This window comes from Gasterosteus aculeatus, chromosome 14, assembly GCF_964276395.1.
Source record: "Gasterosteus aculeatus chromosome 14, fGasAcu3.hap1.1, whole genome shotgun sequence".
Lineage (NCBI taxonomy): Eukaryota > Metazoa > Chordata > Actinopteri > Perciformes > Gasterosteidae > Gasterosteus > Gasterosteus aculeatus.
The window spans coordinates 5,301,476-5,325,877 of NC_135702.1; the positions used below are offsets into that span (position 1 = coordinate 5,301,476).

At 46.9% G+C, this 24,402-nt stretch overlaps 1 protein-coding gene across 14 annotated transcripts in view; it reads right to left on the reverse strand.

Moving 5' to 3' along the window:
• Window positions 1–24,402, reverse strand: part of nedd4l (NEDD4 like E3 ubiquitin protein ligase) — a 33,823-nt gene that overhangs the window by 7,794 nt on the left and 1,627 nt on the right. The window contains exons 2-18 of one of the 14 annotated variants that reach the window (XM_078088092.1): window positions 23,582–23,655; window positions 20,419–20,500; window positions 18,906–18,944; window positions 18,681–18,734; window positions 11,920–11,955; window positions 11,131–11,181; window positions 9,866–9,927; window positions 9,453–9,555; window positions 8,600–8,754; window positions 8,287–8,422; window positions 7,981–8,169; window positions 7,780–7,857; window positions 6,068–6,124; window positions 4,968–5,105; window positions 3,937–4,113; window positions 1,828–2,025; window positions 1,113–1,190 (exon numbers count right to left, since the gene is read on the reverse strand). In XM_078088092.1, the coding sequence (XP_077944218.1) occupies window positions 1,113–1,190; window positions 1,828–2,025; window positions 3,937–4,113; window positions 4,968–5,105; window positions 6,068–6,124; window positions 7,780–7,857; window positions 7,981–8,169; window positions 8,287–8,422; window positions 8,600–8,754; window positions 9,453–9,555; window positions 9,866–9,927; window positions 11,131–11,181; window positions 11,920–11,955; window positions 18,681–18,734; window positions 18,906–18,944; window positions 20,419–20,500; window positions 23,582–23,655 (1,707 nt within the window). Of the gene's footprint in view, window positions 1–1,112; window positions 1,191–1,827; window positions 2,026–3,936; window positions 4,114–4,967; window positions 5,106–6,067; window positions 6,128–7,779; window positions 7,858–7,980; window positions 8,170–8,286; window positions 8,423–8,599; window positions 8,755–9,452; window positions 9,556–9,865; window positions 9,928–11,130; window positions 11,182–11,919; window positions 11,956–14,699; window positions 18,620–18,680; window positions 18,735–18,905; window positions 18,945–20,418; window positions 20,501–23,581; window positions 23,656–24,402 lie in introns of those variants that run through there. The other 13 variants (XM_078088091.1, XM_078088094.1, XM_078088093.1 and 10 more) reach the window with 13 other exon arrangements.

The following is a 24,402-nucleotide window of genomic DNA, read 5'->3' on the forward strand; positions in this document are numbered from 1 at the left end:
AGACCAGATTGGAAAGCTGATAACACATGCAGCACACAGACGGTTAACATCCTCTAACACGCGTGTGGAGCTCCTTTTGTTTCTCTCTCTCCCCCCTGTCCTTATTCGACCTCCCCTCCCACACTTCCGTACTAAATACCCGGCGCCTTGATAGACTCCCCCCCTCGACTCGTCTGTCTGTCTGTCTGTCTGTCTGTGCCTCAGGCACTGATACAGGTGCAGGGCGGGCGGGGTCACACAGAGAGAAGAAGTGGGGGGTGAAAATGCTGATGAAAAAGGAAGGGGGGGGGGGCAGTCCATCCATGCCGGTCATGAGAGAGAAAGAGAAACGATGGAATGAAAGAGAAGAAGAACAAAAAAAAAAAGAAAAAGCGCAAGGCTGTCTGCAGGCATTTGACCGGGCTGGACCAGACCAGACAGGTAGGCAGGCAGGCAGAGGGAGGGAGGCACCAACCAACCTCCTCTGGTAGGTTCTGCCAAACAGACATGGCCAGGTGTGTAGAAGAAGTAGCATACATTAGATCCACCAGAATGGAGAGAGAAAAAAAAAAAGAGAGAAAGAAGGAGAGAGAAGACACACACATGCACACATCACACAAGCCTGTGAGATGTGCAGACCTATGGAGCTTTGATTAATCAACATCTGGCTACAGTGCCCCCTCCTCCTTGCTCGGGTTCATCTCATACAGGTGCTGTCTCCACCTCGTGATCAGGGATTCTCTCTCAGCCCACAGACTTCGCTTTCTCCCCCCCGCCAATTTAGACTCTGCCACTGACCCCCCCTGATATCCAACGGGACTAAAAAGGGACACGTCTGTTACATTCGAATCACAAGATCATATCTCACCCTTTCCTGCAAAAGCCACATCATTCGTAGCTCAAATTTAAACATGTTGAGTTAAGCTTTTGTTTGTTTGTTTTAAAAGGTGATCTTCAGACAAAGAATATCATGTGACTAAATACCTTTTCTCATTCAAAACTACATCGGGGAGTAGTTATGCAGTTATAGCGATATGAAATACACTCTTGTCTTGTAACGATGAGTAAATGAGTGAGTGAACAAAGCTCTAGCAACGATTGGGATTAGTGAGGATGTCGTGGGCTTTACTCACAGGAAGAGGACCAAGTTCACCGGGCTCAATGGAGTTCTTAGTCCTCATGTGGACTGGGTATTTCAATCTGGGATCCTCCTGGTTGGCCAAGGAGAGATACAGAAATGCAAAGGAGTTATTCTGTTATTTCATAACAACATAAATATAAATATTTATTCATAGGAGCTGAATCGTTCAGTAAATGTCCAGTTGACTTTCTCACCAGCAGATGTCACTACAAGATAAACACAAACCTCTGCCTCAGATTAATAATAAAAATGAGTCTTTTCAATAACTAAAGCAGTCAAATAATGTAGTAAACCATTGGCTTTTTTCACGTTATTTTAGGGTCCCAGCGTGTTTTACTGGTAAGACGTCTGTAGATTGTTTCCAGTTTCATTTCCACACAGATGGGGGTTTTGAGAGGATTTCGTTATAATAACTATAATAATGTATTATTCATTTTTTATTGTAATCTACATTCACGCTGCAGCGTATAACTGCGTGCTTGATTTCCATGCAAGTAGTTCCGTGGAACAGCACCAGGAAAATTTATTTCATTCCCTATTATTATCACCAAATAATGGTCCGTTTCCTAGAAACAGAAATGGCCACCCTCTAAAAAAAAATAAAATAATACATTTAAAAAAAAGACGCTTTACCTTCAGTCATATTTCAAAAAGTACTTTCACGCCAGTCCACTTTCAATTGGACTGAGCCTGATGCTTTAGCTCACCCAGGTGGTGACTCTGCTGTTGTGGTCGATGAAGAACGGCCGTCCGTTGGGGGCGATCCTCATCTCCCAGCCCGGGGGCAGGAAGCTCTGCTGCGTCTTTGGCTGGGACTTGGGGGAGCTGTAAGGGGACGGCTGGGGGGACTGCGGGTTGGAGAACGTGTCCTTCACGGCCCTCCGCGCCTGGATGTTGTTGGCTCCCTGAAACGGAAAAATAAAAATTAGAAATAAAGGCTAATAGGATCACATCCCTCGGACTAAAAGGGGGGAAGTTGTAACATCAAAACATCACTGATCCTTTGAAAAACCAACACAAAAGGAAGGAAAGCAGTCTGCCTCGGTGCTCCCGCAGAGGGTGGGAGCGAATCAGCACCCATGCTGCGTGCCGTCGTCGCCCCGTCAAGTCGTCACTCGAAATGTCAAATCAACATTCCATAGATCTCAGCTTTTTGTGAATCCCCGGATATTGCTTGTGAGGCGCCATGTGTCACATATGAATTTCTTTGTAGATGCTCCTTTAGGTTCCCTAAAAGAAAACAACTGAAGATAATATACTGTTAAAACTACTGACACCTTTTATGAATCTATTTCTGGTCATAGTCACATATTACACTCCTTCACAAATCACATATAAACAGAAAACTCTTTACTTTAGATAAAAGTTGCACAGGCTGATTAATGTTCCCACCTCACTTTTCTATTTAACATTAATTATCGCCGACAGATCTGAGAAACGACCGCATTAATTAATCCTCAGACCTCCTGAAGTTGTACTAACAACTTTCTGTATTGCGCGTTTCACTTCCTTTCACCTCTCCGATGCCTTGTTAAAACTCAGGTGTGCGCAGACACACAACTTAATTAAACCTTCGTGGGGTCTGTTCCCTTGGTGGTAGCAAAGAGTCAAACCATTAAATGCAGGTCGAAGCGACACTCTGTTGGTTAGTGCGGCGTATTTATAGCCACACTGCATGCGTTTCATTTTAAATACTATTATTAACATAGTTGACAAACGTGCACAGACAATTATTAATTAAACCAAAGGTTCTCTAGAAGCGGAGCTTACGGCGTTGTGGTATTTCAGCCAAAGCCAAAGTTGATGGACAATGTTTCCCAGCGTGCCGGGAAAATGGTTCCGTTAACCTTTCTTGTCCTGATGCAAATTCAAGACAGGCACCACTGGTTTTGTTTAGTTTTGCGTAGCAGACAAACTACAATTGAATGTTGTGTAGTTGCGACAGTACATGACCCTCGAATCATTTACAGGCCAGTCCCACAAAGTTAACAATGTTCCACTCTTTTAAAAAGAAACGATGCAAATATTTAACCCGCACGCCATTCTGAGGCCGAGCCGATGCAAATGTACCGAAGCCTCTTTGCAATAAAAGCCCTCAACGGAGGTCAGCCTGCTCCCTCGATTAAAAAGGTGGTGTGAACACACAAGTGTACATTTTCTACACCTTCCTGTTCAAGAATCAGAAACTTCGGGTGAAGCTCAGCTAAAGAAAAAGCACCAGCACACGTCTGCCATCTCATCTCCCGCATTGAGCGCGCGTTCATACCGCAGAAGATTTTAAGAGGTTTTGTGAGATCGCTTGTATTAAATAATAATAATAATAATAATAAGTTTCCTAAATGTTGTTTTCAGAAAAAGGGATTCACAAAAAGATGTCACGCCATAAAAATGTGTTACTAATTTGGCTTCTGAATTATTCTTTTTTTTCATTATTAATATAATTTGTTTAAATGTCACTAAGTTTGGAATTTTATCCATTAAATCCCCAAAAAAGGATTATGAAATTAAATCCTCCTCCAGGGAGATATGAGAAGAAAAGATCAGTTCACTTGATAAGATTAATATTTCCAAAATAGTTAGGGGATGAAGTGAGGGAAAAGTAAATACAGAATTAAACTCAAAGAAAGATGACAAAATGACTGTCATATTAAAGAAAGGTGTATGATCTTTAAAAGGGATGGAAAATAACGAATGCACCATGAAGAGTGGAAGCGAAAAGATTGGCGGGATGACGGGACAGAAATAAAGACAAAAGAGGGTTTGAAAGAGATACGGGGGGGGGGCAGGGTGGTACAGCTTCAGGAACTCATTCTCACCTCCAAGGGGGTGGAAAGGGTGACAGTGGGGGAGCTGAGGCTACGAGGTCGTCGCACTTGGGGCTCATGGAGGTGGTTGTTGGAGGAGGAGGAGGAAGAGGAGGGGGTGGATGCGGGGGCCAGGGCCGAGGCTCCTCCCGGCTCTGCTGCCGAGGTGCTGGCTCCGTCTTCAGTCAGCTGTCAGTGAGAATAGCACTTCTGAGGTTAAGTGACGTAGGAATAAGGTGCGCAACGCCGTCTGCGAAATAGCAACGCTTGTTCTCCTCATCCGTGCTGTCGGGAGACGCCTGCGTGCGCTGGAAAGGTCTGTTTTTCTCAGAGAGATTAGTTCCTAAAATTTGAAAAGCACGGGTAACGTAGGCCCGAGAATACAATCAGTCCACTTAAATATAATGATGAAGGTGTGAAATACATACTGGGAAAATAAAAGTTAGTGTTACGTACAGCCTTCAACCAAATTGGCTGTTACATACATTTCAAATACAAATGTCTTTTTCCATTGTTCTCGTAAATCATGATAGTGTCGTCTCCTACGGAGTCGTAACAACCATGGAAAGGTATCGGAGAATGAACAGACCATGGGATGAAAGACAGTCTGCTAAAAGCATAAAAAGGGGGCATTTCAAAGAGCAGAGGCATTAAGCGTACACCAGGGCCCATGTAGAAAGACAGGGAGGACGAGTGGAAAAACAGGGGAGAAATGGGGGGAAAAGGGAGGGAAAAGCAGTGGTCGCGCCGGCCCCATGGCCGGGTTTGGAAAGGCGTGACTTATCCAGATTACCAAACAAAGTGCTAGACGAGAGAAGGAAGACGTTCAGTACGGCCGGGCCGGAGAGAGAAAGAGACAGAAGAAGGAGACATCAAGCCTCGTCTCTTTCGGTCAATCGCTACGTCTTCACAGAGGAGAAACACAGGAGGAGAGGGGGGTGGGGGGCGATAGAGGAAGAGGACCGACACACAGGCGGCCCGAAGAACAAGGTCCGGTGCCCATGCAAAGGGCCCCCGGCTCGGCCTCTCCGGACCTGCTGTACCTGCACAATTGGCCTAGTCCACGTAGTGGTGCGGCTGTTATGGTTGACGTAATAAGTTCGTCCCTTGCCGTCCTTCCGCTCCTCCCATCCAGGGGGCAGGCCGGGGGTGGTCAAGGCGTAAGCCGTCGCCGAGGGAGACTGGCCGAGTGCAGGGAAAGAGCAAAGCAAAGACAACTCATCAGTTTAGGCTGCACCGCGCGAGGACATGTGGAGGGGAGAAAATATCAAAATCCAGAGGGAGGCGAAGGGGTGGGGGGGGGGTGGGGGGTCTCTCCCCATTTATCGAGGGGTTAAAGATCAATTCCCAGATCAGCAACCGTGGTAGAAATATTTCAGGAACACCATGTGACAAAAAAAGATTTTTAAGACTCTGTGACTTCATCTGTGAACCTTCACCTACAAAATAAAAAACACAGTGAAACAGAGTCGTACTAAACTAAACACCACATGCAGAAAACTAGTGGATCGTTACAACATTACCGAGTGAACTATTAACCACCTGTGGCATTAAGATTAGTGAAATATGCGATCACAGCGTCAACACCGGTGGTTCTTAGATATCCCCACCGAACGCTCCGAGCTGATCGTTTAACCAGGTGATCAAACTGCGCTGATAAATCTCCTCTAGTGGATTGCGTCATGATGATTCGCGCTTTTCATATTATATCAATAAAATAAAAAATAAAAAATATATATATATATATCTTTTTTTTTAAAGGCTTTTGAAAGCAGCTCCTGAAAAATTAGGTGGGACACATTAAAGTTTACAGCCGTCACAGTCTCTCTGATACAGGTTTTATCAACATTTGAGTAAACACAAAGATCAGATCAGAGCGTATTAAAAGATCAAACTTTGATCCACAAAATACAAATTGTACACATTTTATACTGCTGCTTGTTATCTAGTTGACCCGTGGCGTTTCATCAGGAGACGGCACACTTGCACGCACACATCCTCCACACCATGTCGCATAAACTGCAACTCTACAGTCTAAGCACTTCAAGATCCGATCAAAGTCGGCGGAAAGCCACAGCCCTTCCTACGCGGTGTATGGGAACTACGACTGACTTATTAAACGGTTTATTAACTGAGATATTACCATGGACTCCTCACCACCTGAGACTGTTTGAGCTCTTGTTCTTCTGGTCTGGGAACCCTGCTGGTGGTAGACAACAGGGGAAGATGGTCTTTAGTTCACATTATGTTTATGTTTTAAATACCAGGGTGAAGATAATGGGGCGAGGTGTGTGGAGCCGTGGGGAAGTGAGAAACAATTGAGTGCTCAAAAGGGAGGAAAAGGCGATTCACTTTAAAAATGTGGTGAGTGAGATTCATCCACTGAAGCTTTTAAGCTGTGAGGTTGACCGTAGCAGGAAAAGGCACAATGCATTTGGAGGAAAGTTTTGATTGGTTGATGCCATTACACAAAATGTGGGTATGGGGAAATTTTGGCAATTTTTGAGCAAGTAAAGCAAGCAAATCGACTTTGATTATTTTCCATGAACAATAAAAGGTAATTTCCAGCCGGTGCAGCACCGTCGATCTCAACCCAAGTGGAAAATGATGTTTAAGCTACAGAAACACCAGTCAGAGAAAAAGCTCCCAGAAATCTTGGAGCTGAAGTTCAGAGAAAGTTCAGAAAGAAGAGAAGATCTCAAACATGACCTGTATGAAAAAAGAAAAAAAAAAAAAAGAAAATGTTCTTTCATCGAAGCGATCCGACAGTTAGCGTAGTTCAGCCAGGAGGCCCTGGATGTTGTTTTCCTCAATCTAAGCTGTATAACCTAGAAGTCCTGATGACATGATTTGCATTTACAGCATCATCACCAGCTGTTTCACAACTTCAAAGCAGTAAATTACCTTAGTATTACCTTATAACCGTAATAAATGAACTCTGCTGTTATTTCTAATGTTAAAACATGAAGAGAAAGCGTTCATGTTGACACACATTGACTACGAGCCATTCTGACGTTTAGAATCACCAAAGAAGCTCTTACTGTGGAATTGTTTGATGACAGTGGAGGCGAAGTTAATGGTGCTGTATGCATTGGTCGGTACAAACAGCACTCACCCACCTACTTACACATTTAATATCATTAGCCATTAGTCAATCTGAACTGCTACTGTCCCCGAAGTCTCTGCGCTAATACATGCTGATTACATTTCCACCTCCATGGCTTCCTAACGAGCCTCTTCTCCAGTCCTCAGAGGCTTTCCAGTCAAAAGGAAACGGTTCTTTCCCTTGGCTCGACAAACGCCGAGCTCAGTGCTGTGACTCAGCTGTGTGACACAAACACGTGACTCAGATCTTGGCAGTTTGTTTGAGCCGAATCCCCACCGATGCGCTGACTCAGGACTCTATTGGGTGAACGTCTGATCCGACGCGCTGCCGTCCTTTATGTCGGCGTTTTCCCTCGCCAGTTTTTTTTTTTTTTTTACTGGAAGGCCCGTACTGTTGGCGCAGAGCTGTGACGCCGACACTTCTACAGCACGTTAAACGTTACGGCGAGTGTATCACACAGAGCAGAGGGTTAGTGGTAAGGGAGTGGGAGGAGGAGGAGGAGGTGTGGTGATCCTACGGAGGCAAGAAGGGAACCGTGAAATCAAAGAAGAGCAGAGAGCGGGAAGGAAAGGTGACGAGGAAGCACGGACGGGTGCAGAGTGGACGTTTTTAAAAATGCAAGGAAGGAGCAGAGGAGGCGATTTGACCGGTGGTTTCACCCGCAGCACCGAGACATGCCGAGGAAAGAGGAGGAAGTCAAGGAAGACAAAGAAGATGTAACACAATGCGGGAGTTGAAGAAATATGTACCATAAGAGGAGGAGCCTGGGTCTGATCGCTGACACCATCCGTCATACTGGAGGACCGGAGTCGGCTTGACAGCTGGCTCTGTTAAGAAATGAAAAAATAAATAAATAAGCGGCCACTCCGATACCCCAAACAAAAAGACATTTACACCGTGTATGCATAGCAACGTGGAGCGATTGAGACTACTCGAGGTCACGCTCTCACCAGAGCGGCGCTGGGCCCCGGCACTTCGCCGTTGGTGTCCGGAGCGATGGACAGCCGCAGGCTTAAATCCTCAGAGATGTTCCGCTCGACGGACGTCGGCGCCGGCTGTGGCGTGGAGACGGAGGAGGTGCCGGGCTGAGACTGGGCCAGGCTCTCGTTGGGATCCTCCTCCGTGATGAGCTCCCAGGACTACAGGGGGGAGAGGGAGACGCAGCAGTGAGACGAGGACGACGACCATTCAGCGGCCTCGTCACTCCAGACAGCTGCGGCTCGGTGTTCGGGAACACGCGTATGTTCTTTGCTCACATTGTCGAGGTCCCTCGGCTCCATGTGTTCGTTCTCCAGGTCTTCACTGATGTGGCGTCTCGAACGGAAAACGCGGTGCGCTTCCTGATTGATCTGCCGCTGTTGATTGTCGCTCTCTGTCTCTGAGATCACATCGCTGAAGGAGAAGAAGTTATTTCATACAGAAGGCTTTTAACTGGGGATTTCAAATGAAGTTGTCAGATTTTAGAATGTAACGATTAAAAAACAAAAAAAAACTGTCAATATAAACAAGAGAAAAATCCCATTAAATGAGTATGTAAATATGTATTTTTTTTAAAACGATCAGGCGTACATGTTGGAGGGCCGTTTCCACTGCGTGTTGCGTTTGTTGTGGTTGACATAGTAGGTGCGTCCCAGGTTGTCCACTTTCTCCTCCCAGCCGGGGGGCAAAGGAGGAAGCAGCTGCTGAGGTCGCTGGGAGCCAGAGTCCGCTGACTCATCCCACCCCTGGAAGAGAAAGTGCAGATTCTCAGACATGAGGCGCTGTGAGTAACTCGCCGGACAGCTTGTCAGAGACACACACACACACACACACACACACAAGACCGGGGTCCAGCGTGGAATACCATCAAGATGTCCAAGCCACTTGTGGTTGGTTAAACTTGTTGCTGGGGTTAAGAGTTTAAATGTATTTCTTAGCATTTAGAGGAGAGGGGGGGCAGGGTGGGGGGGGTTATTTTAGTTTGACAAGCTGCCAGCTGGGTGGGATTGCTGCGATCGTGTGCATCAGCGTTGACAAATTGGAAGTAAAGAAGAATCTACAGATGGCAAATAAAAGAACTTGTACCAGCAACAGCCTGCAGTGAAAGCTGGAGAGGAGAAGCTCCTATTTCACTGAATAACAGGCACTAGTGTAAATGGCTTTTCCATACCCTGGAAAAAAAGACTGCTGCCCAAATTCTTGTAGAAAAGAATAAAAGGAAAAGAAAAAACACATTTATTTTGGTTCAAATTAGCCCACCCACTTTCATCTAGAAGCTTAGATTGTGTTTTCTTTGTGAAGAACAAATAGAACTAGATCCTTGTTTGGCTTCAAATTACTAAGAACAAGACCTGAAAGAAGAAAACCTTAAGTAATCCTAAATCAGCAGTCGGAATGTACTCAGAACGTAACTTCCCAACAACATCAACAGCAAAGACCTTACCTCAGCTTCCTCCCTCATCTCCCCAGCCTCCTCCTCTGGGCCTCCTTGTTTGGGCAGATATGCCATTTTCAGACGCAGGTAACCCTTCACCCTGGACTTGTGGCTGGAAGGATACCAACACAAAAAACAGGTTGCGCGTCAAAACAACACATCGAAAAGCAGGTGGCATTCAAACTGAATTGAAGGGTGTTTTCCACGCTATTGGTACCAGATCTCCCCCCCCCCCCCCCCTTCAGAGCTCAACTGACCGTCACATGAACTCACCGCTCACATTAAACCAGTTGCAACCCTGATTAACATAAGCAAACTTCGCAAACACAAATTTGCAGAAGAGTGTAGTGGTATCTAAGCTACAGAGGCTGCTTATGGGTTTAAACGCTCCACGCTGTACGTCACATCCAGCAGAAACTAACCTTCTGGGCCGCAACAGGAAGTCTTTGAATGTGTACGGCCGCTCCATGGCAGGATCCTCCGTCTGCAAATTTTTTTAAAATGGTGGCATTTGTTGACAGTAATCAAATCGAACACACAAGCAAGTACACATGTCGGACAACATTATCAGTCACGAGTTTAGAGCGTGTGTGCATCCCAGGATCACGTAACGGTGAGCTTCTCCTGTTGCTCGCTGAGCAGCAGAAGGGTCTTTTGTAATCCACAGAAATCTCCCACAGCTCTCGTGTCTGGGCCAAACCAGTCCACACTGGCCGCTCCCCACATGCTGCTCTACCACGTTCATCCACGATAATGAGAAATGTGGTGAAAACCGTCCTTCACGTCTAAGTTTTGTAAGTAATGCCCCATGCACTCTAGTGTACGTCTTAATGGGGCAAAACATGGCCTGGTCCCTGAACCGGCCCACGGTGTCATGAATAAGGTTCCAAGTAAGTTCAGGCTTGAAAAAAGCAAATGTAGCTCCCAGAGTGCTTAAGATGAGTCAAGATGCCGAATAGTGAAAAGAAAGAATGAGTAAAGGTATATTCAGGAACTATGAATAAGATTTCCTACAACATGTGGTCATTCATTGAACCAACAAATGAAGCCAAAATACACTAAACTCTCAGATCGCACCACTGAAACGAGCATTAGCAGCTCAATTCATGCTCGGTTTATTCCTTTAATGGCTAAATCAGTCACAAATATTCTCTATCCAGTCCACTGACTCAGCTGAGGCTTTTATCAGCTGCTAATTTCCTGGACATACTGGAGTCCAAGAGGACATTAATAATTAACCCCAACAATTTTTAGTAATACGCTTTCAAGGTTCACAACTTTGACCGAACTTCTGAGGGCCTCAATAGGTCCGATAGCTCTCTGCTCCTTACGGGAGGTGTGAATGATTTACAGGGAACGGTTGACTTGCAACCAAACTGTAAAAAACTCTGCATGTTATTGTTTTTTAAAGGGCAGCGCGCGTCACTGCGTGAATTTAACAGGTGCAGCTTTTTCCGCTTAGTTCTGATGGTAGCACGCCCACCTTCATATTCTCAACCGCCCGCTTTCCCCCTGGAGGAGAAGACCGTTTGATCACAACAACCCTGCGACTCGTGTGAGGCCAGCAGTTTCTCACACACAAACACGCTCCTTCCACGACCTTCACAGAGGTAAACTGAAGATAAGAAACAGCTGAGTATCCAGTCAGGTTAAATACACAAAACACACACACACACAAATAACTCACCGGCAAGTGACTGAGAGGAACATCAACCTGTCCCAGGAAATCATCTCTAGTCTGGGAAAGAAAACCAGAAGGTCACCTTCAGCAGCTTTATTTTTATTAACAGCTTTTTTTGTGTGTTTCTGGGGAAATACCAAAGTTCCCAGCAGGGGAAGAGAGGGAAAAAACACAATTTGAAGGTGAAGAACTTAACGCTCCGGAAGGCATCACTTTGTGCTTATTTCTCACAGTGAAAAAGAGACAACAATTTTCATTTCATGGATTGCCTCTTCCAGAAATAACCTCAAGCCTTTCCCAAAGAACACATGCAGTGGTCTGAAAAATCTCAGATGGTGCAATTACGTTTGAGCAATTTCTACCACAACGCAATGGTTTGTGGTTTTGGCTCCAGTTTTGTTGTGGCGCTTTAAGCAAAAAACAAAATATCCTTTTTTCCCCAAATCAGATTTTCGAACAGTGTCCTTTGCGTGAGGCTCGGCGTGAGGTTTCATTTTTTGGACGGGCCTTTAAGAATCATTTCATAGGAGAAGAGAACCTGTGAACCCAGCAAAGGAAAAAACAACACCACACACACACACACACACACACACACACTGCCACCAGATTGAAGCCAAGTGAGTCGGACGGAGGGAGAGAAAGGCCCGAGGTGACGACAGGGGAGAACCAGGGGGAGGATTGTGCTTCAGATACAAGAAGCCCGTTGATCGGGGGCCAGGGAGGGAGGGGGGGGGGGTGTTGGCGAATGATTGAGCGGTTCATCAGTGGCCCCCCCCCAGAGGGAGCAATGATTACCTGTGTGAGATGGAAAATGCCATTCTTGGAAGTAGCCTGTGTGTGGGACACAACGGACGAAGACAACAGGCGTTAACGAACAATGCGGTTCGTAGACACTGGTTTGACAGGAAAGGCCCCCGGTGAAACAATGCGGGCCACTTTAACGAGTCCCCCTCTGACTTATGGTCCACAGGAGAACATGTCCAATGTTAAAAGTTGCTTTGACGGCTGTACGAAAGAACACAGCCATAAAAGCAAAGCGTGAGTTATGAAAACAATTTCCACTTGAACCTTCAAGTGGGGTTCTTTAAACAAACACATTGCAATGCGTGTGTTGGTTCGTTCTCTGCTGCTCTCAAACACTCACGCTACGGCAACTACACCCAGACACACACTATTTATTCTTTGGAAAAGGCAGAGCCACGACTGTTTAGGTTACAGTAGTCTCTGCTTTCCTTTCCCTAACCAACCACGCTACTGATTTCCTTCTTGCACGACTCCCACATAATTCAAAACAACAAATCACGAGGTTCAGCGCATCGTGGAGAGCAACAAAAAGCAACCTGGACTGCAGCATTAGTTTGATGGTCTGTAACAACAGTTTTTTAGAATACCAAGACGCTTCGGCACTGATGAGTTACTGCGAGCCTCTAAGCTATGACGCAGCCCGAAGCGATGGCGGTATCTCGTGTAGTCGTGGCTGGTTTTTCTATCTGTTCATAACAATAACAAGCATTTTAAGCTGTGGGTATGTGTAAACAGAGGGATATAATTGCAGAGTCATCAAAGGGTCACAGTTGAGCCTGCAGCTGCCTCCCAGGGCCAGGTTACACCCTGAGGTGGGGGAGGGCGAGGGGGGAGCGAGGCTCTACCGCCGACCGACAGGAGGGCGGATCGTTGAAGGAGGGCAGAGGATGGACGGTGAAACTAGCTCAAAAACACAAAGGCGGGTCAGTTCGTTCCCCTCATCTCGCACGGCCTTCATTTAGTCGTGTGCAGGTACGTTTGGGGTTTTATAACTTTGTTAGATATGTGCTGCAACCCCAGATATGTATATTCTATATATTAGAAGAGGTTGTAGCAGACTGAAGAAGGCACTGAAGTGTGAGAAGGTTGTGTCACCTACTCACCAGCCTGCGTGCTGACGCGACCGATTCACATCGCCAAGCACTCACTCCGATCTGAATGATAAAAGCCCTTCACAACAACAGCCGTTTGAACCCCTCTTCCATGCTACTAGACCTAAATAAAAAGAGAGTGACCTCCCCACCTCCCATCCATCCACAACCGTGTAAATATAGCAAACCCGTTGGCCGGCAAAAGAGCTCTTTGTGAATGGAAACTGGGGGGCGTCGAGGCAGGGGCTGTAGCGGGGGTACTGTGGAGTGTCTGTCTCCAGCTAGTCTCGCTGGTGCACACGGACACACACAGACAGGGAGAGAGACGAGACACACACACACACACACACACACACACACACACACACACACACACACACACACACACACACACACACACACACACACACACACACACACACACACACACACACACACACACACACACACACACACACACACACACACACACACACACGGCTCTAAGAGGGGGCTCCGGGCTAACTGTTGGGGAAGACCTGTCATTATGGTCTAAATGAGGATTTCCTTGTTGTATGAGAAACAGGATGCCCTGAGGTAACACAGCAACACCTCTTTTTTGTTTTGTTGTTTTTTTTAAAGAAAAAAAAGTATATTAAATGCATTAAAGTATGACCATCAAAATTAAACCAAAGATATATTAAGATTCCACCCTTGTGTTGGATTAGATTTAGATGAAATGTTAGCCATAGTTACCATACTGCAGATGTATTGTTATCTGGTCCCCAATTGTCAGGATTGTCAGACCAAGAAACTGGTTTATTACCATTATCATGAGAGCCTAAAGCTTCGAGTACACTACCTCAAAGTTAAGCTCATCTCCTTATTGTTGCGGAGTAATGTTTACCCTCAGTTTAACTCACCAAAAGAACATTTGTAGTCATGAGATGATGACCAGGATTAGGAGTAATCTGAGGCAACGAGAGAACAGACGTCAACATCGAAAGACTTCGGGTTTCCAGGGAACAGATCCCCGATCGGCTTGTTCAACTCCCTCGCCGCTTTGGCCCATAACGACGCCTCGCTTCGTAATCACTCGCGGAGCAGCTGCGAGGATACGGATCCATACCAGTCGGGGGCCAAAGACATGCCGCCCGCCCGCTCTCAAAATCAACAAGCGCACTAGAAGCAGACTAAAGATAGAAACGGCCAACTCTCAAAGAGCACTGGCTGCCGTTGAGGGTGTTACCGCATTTAAGTTCCACATTTTTGTGGAACAGAGGACAACAAGTGGATGGGGAGAAATGATCCATTCATCCTGTTTTCCTTTCATGACGGGGCCAATGTGTGTAAAACCTCAAACGCCTGCGGTTATGAGGTGAAAGAGCCAGTGTGTGCATGCGTGTGCATGTGCCATGAGTGTGCTTTTCACTTCCCAGAATGTCACCACCCTCTTGCTGCACCATGCTGATCTCTCCCCCACTGGGCTGGACTCATCAGGTACTGAAAGACGCCTTGTGCAAATTGCATGAATGATGTCACACTAGGGAGATAACGCGATTGTTTACGATGGACTTATTGAAACTCATTTCTTCATTACTAAAAACTCCTAATCGGTCACGTGTCTTTACAATATTCACAGAATGAGTTTACATTTAAAAACCTTCTCCCGTCTCATCAAAGATTGCAAAAAATATTTACCGTGGGATTATTCGCCGTGGAATCGTTGCCTGGGCTAACGTCTTGATCCCCACCGCCCCCGGGGGTAAAAAATATCTTGAAATGAGGCTGCCTCCTGGAAGAATTCCCATGGATCTTGAAAGTACAACCGTTGGACCGCGGTTCTGTTCTGTCCGGGTCCGTTTGAGTCTCCTCTATAGCTCGGCTGTCGCCACCGGTTTCCTGGTGTGGACTCTCCAGCAGCAGCCTCGGTTGAGACGAGCGTCTCTCCAGCCGAATCCTCGGGTACCGCACCGCGCGACTGCCTCTCGGGCCGCCGCCAACATCTGGGCTTTCTTCCTGCGGCGCAGCGGACCGCGGCCTGCCCTGGCCCTGGTTCGGACTTTGCTGGAGCTGAAACACGACCCTCTGTGTTCCGCCGTTACCGACGGAGCACTGGTCTGAGCTCTGCTGCTGGACGGACCAGCCGGTACCGCCGTACGGCTGGATTCTGAAATGCTGGACGTCCGGAGAGTTCCTCTGGATACAAATGCCACCGACGCTGATATTAGGTTGGCCCACGCTATACATAGCGTGGCCATTGGAGCCGATGTTAAAGACCCTGCGCTTTGGCAGGTTCGGCTCCGTATCTGGTATCTGGGTATCTGGGCTGTGGTACGGAGGCGGCGGGTGTCGTGGAGCGTCTGCCGGGATCCACGGTTCGGAATAGGCAGGCGCAGGTCCCGGAGGGGTATAACAGGGTGGCGGGACGTCGTCCGCGTGGTCGCGGCTGTCTCCGTTACTGGACCCGTTGGCGCGCTGGAGGGAGATGTGCATGGAGGAGCTCTTGGTGGGCCGCGGCTCGGCGCAGGCGGCGAGCTGGGGTATGAACATGGAGGAGCTGCGCTTCAGCGAGGGCTCCGACCACGGCGCTCTCGGTGGGGCCGCCTCCCAAGAGGATGACGATAGCCGAGGCCCCTGCGTGGCCAGCACCGCGACCACGTCGTCCTCGTCTCCCCGCTGCTCCTCAGAGTCTCCTTCCAGTACCTCCGGCGCGGTGTTGCTGCGGCCCGAGCCAAAGTACAAACGCAGACGCTGAGCCATTTTCACCTTGTGTCCAAGCGCTCCCGTTCCCTCTCACTTTCCCTCTGACTGGCTGTTTGCTCCTCTCCACTGGCTCCAGCCTCTGTCTCTTAGTGTCGCCCACTTCTCTCCTTTGGCTGGCTGGATGACTGATCCCCTCTTTTTCCCCCCCTCTCTCTAACCCCTGCCCCTCCCACACAGTCTCCTCCACAACTTTCCTTCCACAGTAAACTCTGCGGAGGAAAGAAGTTACCTCGTTTTGCCGTATTCAATTTTGGTGTTGTGACGGCTTTACGCGGCGCACTCTGAGGAATGGCATTATGGGGGCTACGGGGGGGTGAGGAGGGGGAGGTTGGTCGGGTTAAGAAGGATCCCTGTACGCCAGACTCTCCGCACTACCAAGCTCCAGCGACAGACGGCAGAAATAGCCTGAGCCCAGTGACGGCCAGCATTCCTGACATGATTGGATAAGAGCGGTCGGCGCTCCTGGTTTTCGAGGTGACAGTGGGGTTGCCTGTAAGCCATGTGACCACAGATGGGCCCCAGCACCTCCTATTACAGCCCCATGCTGCCCTCAAGTGCCAACTGGGGCCTCCGAAAACGAACCCCACCTACCACCGTCCATACGGATGATCTTGTTCTGGCCGTCGGCCATTTCCTCGCCTCGGCTCCCTGATCGTCTCACTTCTCGGACAACGCGCTTCGGGAGTTTTCAGATTCCAAAAACGTTCGTTACCTTACCGGTTATTGAGTGTAACAGAGTTCCTAGTTCTGAAAAATGGGGTCTTTACCATCTAAACTATCTCTTCATTCATGTAATGACTTATGGCCATAATATCAGCCTTCTGCCAGCTTAATTTACCAATAAATCTGGAGGACAAATTGAGTCCCGTTATCTCTTGTGGGTAGGAAACAGAAAAGATAAGTTGTTGCTAAAAATGGACATGAAAAAAAAACCAGCGGCAAAGTGAAGAGCAGGAAGTCTGACAGATTGCCGCTTTGATAAAAGCAAATGGCACAATTCTCTCTGGAGTGAGATTTCAAAATCCTCAAACAGAATTAACTATGTGGTCTACCATACACAGCCAAACACTAAACGCTCGACTGGTCTCCTGAAAACGCATTGAAAAGACATGCAACACACAACTCAGCTGTCACACTGGAGACAATATATGTAGTGTAGTATTTGGCTAAAGCACAAGATGGAAAGAATCCTTTCAGGAACATTCAGCGTGTCGTGAAAATCTCTATGAAATGATCATTTTGCACTTCTATGACTGAGAGAAACCGGCAAAAGAAAAGACACTGCCGAGCGAAGGAATAGTGGCTTGGCAGTGACACACTGCCTACAGTGTTAGTCAATAAATGTGTGTGAAACGTTATGGAGAATGTTCTGTATAAAAGAAACAAAATGCCAATGTGTGGTCCAATGGCACCAAGCCCAGTTCGCCAAATGACATAACATGCCTGCTTTACACAAAGCACCACCCATCTCTGTAGGCCTGTTCAACACATCTTTGCATTCGCTGTCAGCAGTCACAGCTCTCATACATTTAGTAGGAACATCAGTTGAGATGTTAGTGCAGCTGTATCTTTTCCCGGTGCACACGAGGGAAACACAATCGATCATTCGTGTTGTAGCACAGAGCGAAGTCAAACACTTCATGTCCTCGAGACAAATAAACCGTAAATTTAAAAAAGATGCGAGAGAACAAGCAGCCCATTCAAAACAAATACCAGCCAGTGGTGGAGCAGCTGCCTTGGCGTGCACCTACAGATTCTCAGGAAAGCACCTGACATATAAGGAGAGGAGCGGAAGAGCGCTCCAACGGCAGCGAGGGGAAGAAACTGGGCCGCCCTTTACAGAGTGGGCTGCATGCCAGTGAATTCCCATCTATCAAACGTGCACTATCGTATGCACTGATTTTATCCGTAACATCCTGATTAAAGCGGCAGAACGAGATCTAAATCGTACATTTCCCATAGTTAAGTTATTAGGAAAACTGCCAAACGCAGTAGAAGGAAAAGCTCAGGATTTGGGACCTCCCACATTGGGCTGCAAACGGAAAGTCGTCCTGAGCCCCGGCCGGCTAGGACAGTATGTGCCTCATCCAGCTAAGGATATCAACACTATCTGGGCTGGCATTCGCTTTCACGAAAGATCAAACACCGAGACACGGACACCAAGATGTTGCTGAGAAGTGCAAACAAACGCACTACAGCCTTGTGTCAACCGCGCCCACCCTCGCCCTCTGTCCGCTCGGAGGGCGATCCGTCCAGGTGAAGGTCACGCAAAAGAGGGAATTAGCGAGTTGATGATAAAGACATATTTGTGCGGTTTTAGTTGTTGCAACCCTTGACGTTGTGCAGACGCTTGATCTCATTGTCATGGCAACAAAAGGGGCAACGGGTTTAATCTCACAATTCAATGAAACTAGTGTTCTCGGCCGTGGTGGAAATCAGAGATTTGAGTATAAAAGAGCAACGAAGCCCACTTATCTTCAATAACTACCGCAACGCATTTCTTTTGTTTGAGTTTTTTTTTGACTACAAGCCTACAGCTGAAATGCTGCGATATCAAATCATGCGACGTGCCAGAAATCACAAGAAGAGACTTGTGAAGACACGAGGGTGCAGATAAAAGTCAATACAATTCCTCAAGGTTGGTAATGATTCCCGCGGTGAAGCGAAAGCAAAACTATTTCAGGGGGATGGCAGGCAAAGCAATACAGGTGTGCATCGTCACATTTCACTTGATGGCACATTAATGTTTCATTTTAAAGCCCATTATTACCAAGAGACAAGGAAACGATGTTATCGCGGAAACACAATGTCCAAATAGTAAATCAAGAGTCATGAGGTTGGAACAAAGTAAATCGGCGGCCGGGAACAAGTGTATCAAATCTAAAAAGGTTAGAGGTTACAAAGTGTGAATCTTACCAATCGGTTTTCATCGAACACCTCGAAGAGGAGTCTGTGATTTTGCGGACACACCTGAGTTGGAAACAAAAGACATATACAGCAGTCACCCAGTGGTTCAGTGGCACACAAAGCAAATGCAAGCAGACAAAACAAGGGTTTCGCATCACAATAATTTCTTGCGGTGGAGCATTTGGGGGAGGCAGGGAATCTGAAGCACGCAAAAAGTTCAAAATGTCAACTCACTCTGAAGAAGAATTCCTCGTTCCATTTGGGATTGAGGGTCTGAAACAGAGGCATGAATTAACAGTGAACGCCATCATTGGCGCACGCAGGAAACGACTCAGAGTGAGACGGGACAAATGCCTGATGGGAAATCGGACGCGGCCTGCATGAGTACTACGTTAGAGGACGTTTGTGGAGAACTACATGTCCCGTTGATTGGCATCGGCCCACAGATTAAAAATCAGGATTCTCTTTCCCCTTTCGGCCTGGATCCGCGCAGTACGGGACTCTCGCCTTTATTAGAATGAGGACTATGTGACACATCTCATGAAATTACAGTAATACTGCAATGTTAATGAAGCCTGGATTTCGCAAGTCAGTATGATTAATAAACATTTTAAACGACAGCTACCATACACTAACATCTCTGTTAAATCCACTGCCGAGAAGGCAGAAATTACTAATGACCCCGATGCCTTTTGACAAAAGGCCATTTCAACTCTGTCAAATTCGTCTTGGGGGAAAGAATACTGATGTCAAATACCAATGTTTGGAAGAGGCCAGCCTCTAGCTGCTGATATTGCTCTCTTACTACTGGCTCCTCGTTCGTCATCATGCTTCATGCCACGTAGCCACGAGCAGTACTCTTATCTCCGACGACAAGGACGCCGTCAAAAGGTGTCCTACTTAAAGACACATGGAGCCGGCCCACGGATGAGCCGAGCGGTGATGCTTCATTTTCTGCTCCACATAGCACTGCATTGTCAGCTATTTATATCCAGTAAGGCAACCGTGGCCACTAGCAGCATATGTCTGCCTGCGCGGAGGCCCGCCCGGCTCCAGCAGAGGGTTGGCTGGAAGCTACACGTTTCGCTAACCTTAACCACCAAGGAAATAACGCTTCACGGTGGTTTCACACATATTATGGAACATGTTATGCAGAATGGCATGCATTGCACACATCCAATACAGATATTTCTGCAATTTTAATTCATTCTATTTTAAAGCATAAAACATTCCACAACGCAAACAACCAGTATGGATATTTGGTTCAAAACCACAGCCCACGATCACAATACAATGTTGTCTGGGTGGAGTTTACCCTAATAACAACTAATAGCTCCCCCTGCTGTGAAAGGATTTCCTCCCCAAAATAGGCCGCCTGGGAGGGAAAGAGCTCGCCCAACGTCTCCATCTACACTCCAGCGAGCACAGAAGGAACCAGCGCCTTCCTGTGGTTTCCATCACTCAGCTAATATGACTGCCTTGATTCGAAGGACGGGTGGTGGCTGTAAGAGTGTGGTGACCTAAAACCTACGACTTAAAGGGGGAGTGATCAAAGGCCTCATAAAGTGGCTGAATGGTAAATGGAATGTCAGCTGTGGGCGGAGATTACCTCGGGCATGAAAGGCCAATCTGATACTGTCCAACCATTAGAGTTCATTGGGTCTGAAACTAGGAGCTAGAGGCTGTGTGCAGAACACAGGACGCCACGGACGAATGCATCAGAGGCATGTCTTACCTCGGGACTTACCTTTTTAATGGTTTTTGTTTGGACCAAGCCGAGCTCTTTGTTTTCCTCCGCAACGTAAAGGGAAAGTTTGACGTAAGGATCGCTGCGGGAACAGAATCAGTGGATGAATCTCAAGCCTTCCACAGATGCAGCGAGAGCTCAATCCAGCTCAGTCATCAAAAATACGTACAAATAGCATCACAGACAAGGACACTTTAATGCAATATCAAAACCATATCTTAGACACACTTTTCAGTCTTGAAAGAAAATATATACTGTATTTGTAGAGTCTCCGGGGAATGAACGTGGTTAGTCCTATTAACTGTGGACATGATGCTCGGCCACGCCGCTCGCTTCCAGGCCCGACACTGGAGTCAGCCTCGGCCACCAACGGCTCAGCAGGTAAAAGCTGCTTGCATGGCCATAGTGAGATAAGGCTATAATGTCTTATTGACCGAGCAGAGGGCTAAAAATAGAAAGCTCACAAAACATATCGAGGTGAGCAGCACAAATAGCAAGCAGGGAACGCAAGCGTGCCACTTAAAAATAGCCAACTGGTTTATTTGAAGATGTTGAGTGGGTAAAAAAAAAAAAGAAATCTTCATTCAGCTGAAGATGGAGAGGCAGAGCAGAGCAATTACTCTACTGAGCTCAGTCCCAGCAGGCGACTCTTGGTACAGTATCGAGTTATAACCTCTCCAAAACCGTCATGAGGAGAAACACCTCTCGCCAGTCTCTCAGCGACAACAGACGTTTCATATCAAAACGTCACTGCTGCAAATGGGATGTATTACTTGTTCTGATCACATTATTCTCACACAGACATGTATTATTGTACTAACATGATACAAGTTGTTGGGTGCATCACATTAAGCAGGTGGAGGTCATATTGCCTCTTGTGATCAAATCATTCACCACAGAATGATGGTGAAAGATTTGTGATCAAATCATTCTTTTTTTTAATCATTATATTTTGATGCAGATTTATGGTTTGGTTAAGAAAATATTACATAACAATATCTTACCAACATAACGTCATCAAATATCTTATAGCTTTGTGAGAGTCCAAAAACACACTTAAATGATACACAGCTTTGCTGATCAATTTCAGCTCATCTACTGCCCATCCTGAAATAACTGACCATCTGTTACGTTACGTGCGTTTATATGGATACCAGTTATTTCAGGACACACATTTACTGGTGTTTTATTATACTGCAGGCTAACTTGAGGCAAGACATTCATATTTAATTCTTCACACAGTATCCAGATTTCACTCTTTCAGGATGATTGTGGGAAGGGAATTCAAACATTTATTTTTCTCATGCTCAGAGTGCAAAGATGGTGTTTGCAATGTTTGCAACCTCCCCCCCCCCGCGGCTACACAAACCATACATGCAATAACTTTAAATTGCATCACATGTCAAACCATCTATGAATGTGTTTCCAATCGGATTTGCTATAATACGTTTCCTGAGGAAATTTTGCCATCCAGCCTGGATATAAGCAGCAATCCAATTCCGCCCTGGATAGAGCCGAGATTAGATTTGGCCTGCGAGTTGGCAAGCAGCCTTACATTGATTCTACGGACGTTGCAGAGAGAAAAAGGGAAAAACGAGGAGAAGAGATGGCAGATTTAAGAATATTGCCCACAGTGAAACTGCTGGTGCTTGATTGTTAATTAACGTCTCCAGAAACCTCACAACCTCTAATAGTGTGTTTTTGCGTGCTGTGACTAAACTAAAACAATGGCCCTACTGTATCTCGGCTGCACTGAGACTCCTTCGTGTCTCCCCCCCCCCAAAAAAGGGACCCCCGCTGAGGGAGACAGGCTACTTCAGGTCAACACTGAGCGGATGAAAGTCTGCATGGATCGCTTAGCTCAAGACGGCAACTCCTTCCACTTGTTGTTTGAATGCATGCGAGAAACCTCGCGTTTTTTTAAAGCGACACCCCACCCGAACAAAAGCGAGACCTTGGGGTGTTTCACATATCCCGAAATAACAGCAGAAAACAATGGATCAAAGCGGCAGTGAAACACGAACGCAGCGGCAACGGCAGGAACGGGTTTGGAGGAGAAGGGGAGGAGTAAAACACGCCAGTCGTTGGCGAGCAGCTTACGGAGGAGACAGACTGCAGAGTCAGCGCCGTCTCCAGTGGCAGCTACGCAAACACGACGAGGTCTCATTCGGGGTTTCTTCATCGCAGTTCAGATTGCTCCTGAGCCGGGCGGAGCCGTGCTGCCGCCGAGGCCACCGGGATGCACAACACAACACGTGCCGGGCAGCACTCGCACGGCGCCAAACACGCCACGTCTCCAACTACGTCGTCTCTCGCATCACTGCCAAGAACCGACGGAGCGGCATGCAAACGGAGAGGAGGCTTCCGCTTTCAGACAGACACCAAGTTCATTAAAAATGAATCTGTGTCTTCTGCATTACTCTGGGGCCTCCTCGTGCTGTCCACATGAAGAGGTTCTGCATGAAGAACGGTAATATGCAGTCTTCACAAGGTATTATCCTTAAATGTCGGACCTCAGAAAGAGTGATGCGTTTGGCTCGGACTCGGAACACTTCCAATAAAACGATTACATGATTCATCAATGATTGATGGTTGCAGTCATTAATAAATATAATAAAACGATCATACACCGACTTGAAATCGTCCTCCTCGCAGGGATATTATGTAACGTCGCATACAACCGTGTGTACGATTGTGATAACGGCGGGTTACGCTTCATCACAGAAGTCTGACAGCATGAGAAGATGGCCTATTGGTGAGCATAATGTGGCCGGGACCCGGGAAATGTTTTATTTTAACACGAGTGTCTTCCCGCGTGTGAGAATGTATGTGGTTATGTACAATTATGAGTCAACTGCTTTTATCGGCAATGGCCCCAACGGGGGTGGATTATGAGTAGAGCATGAGAGGCAGGCGGGTAATCATTGATTAAAAGCAGGAGTTCAAGGTCTTTGTTGGGAAAAGGAGTGGAGTCAAAGACTACTGAAGTCGTACTAAATAAGAACAGGATCCCACAGGCAATGACAAAATTACAGCCCCCCCCCCCACCCTCTTGATCTTTTATATGGTTTTCCCATATGGATATTGATCGTTACAAAACAAAAAGAGCCTCTTATAAGGAAGTATCTTCTATGGTGTCCCTGAGGAGTCGCGTGATGCTCACCTGGCTCCGATGATGTCTTTCTTTGCCAAATCCATTCCGGCAATGACCTTAACCCGCAGCACTCTCGTTTCATGCTGCAGGAGAAAGAGATGGTGGACCAAAACATTGGATCAGATTCATGGAAGAAATATTGCATGAAACATTTCAAGCTGCATTTTTAAGTCAATAACCGTGAAATGAGTTGTATTAGACAAGCGGTGAAGTGAGTTGGACTCGAGTCCAACATTTAGAAACGGACAAGTGGCACAATGTTAGCTACAGCAATATTTGGAGAGAGAAAATGTAATTGGTAACGTGTGCGCATCCAATTCCCACAGCACCTCTTGAAGGGACACCATGTACGGTTTGCAGCGTTGCACGCTCTTCTCTACTCTTCTTTTCTCTTCTCGACAGTAGCTTGAGACGGGAGTCTTCAGTACGATCGCTGACACAGCCGCTTGCTGGGTTGATATTTCCGTCACCGTTTTTAGATATGTGCTTGGAGAAGGAAGCAAAGGACGGCCCGTGGGTGGGAGCCCAGAACACAAGGTTGTCATCTCAGACTACGGCCTCGACCAGAGATTTCCAGAGGGTTTCGCCTCACAGTTAGAGAAGTGTGTCATGGGACTGGGATCCGTTGATAGTCACGAAACCATTACTTGTGGAGATGACGTGAGGGTATTTCATGCCTGCAACATGGCTAACCTTAACTAAAAAAAAAAACATCCAACCCCTTCCTGCCCCCCCCCCCCCTCCCTCCGTGCATCGTGTGGAATGCTTTAAGTGGCGTGCCTGCCCTCCGGTAATGACTGACAGCCCGGGGGCGCCACAGGGATATGCCT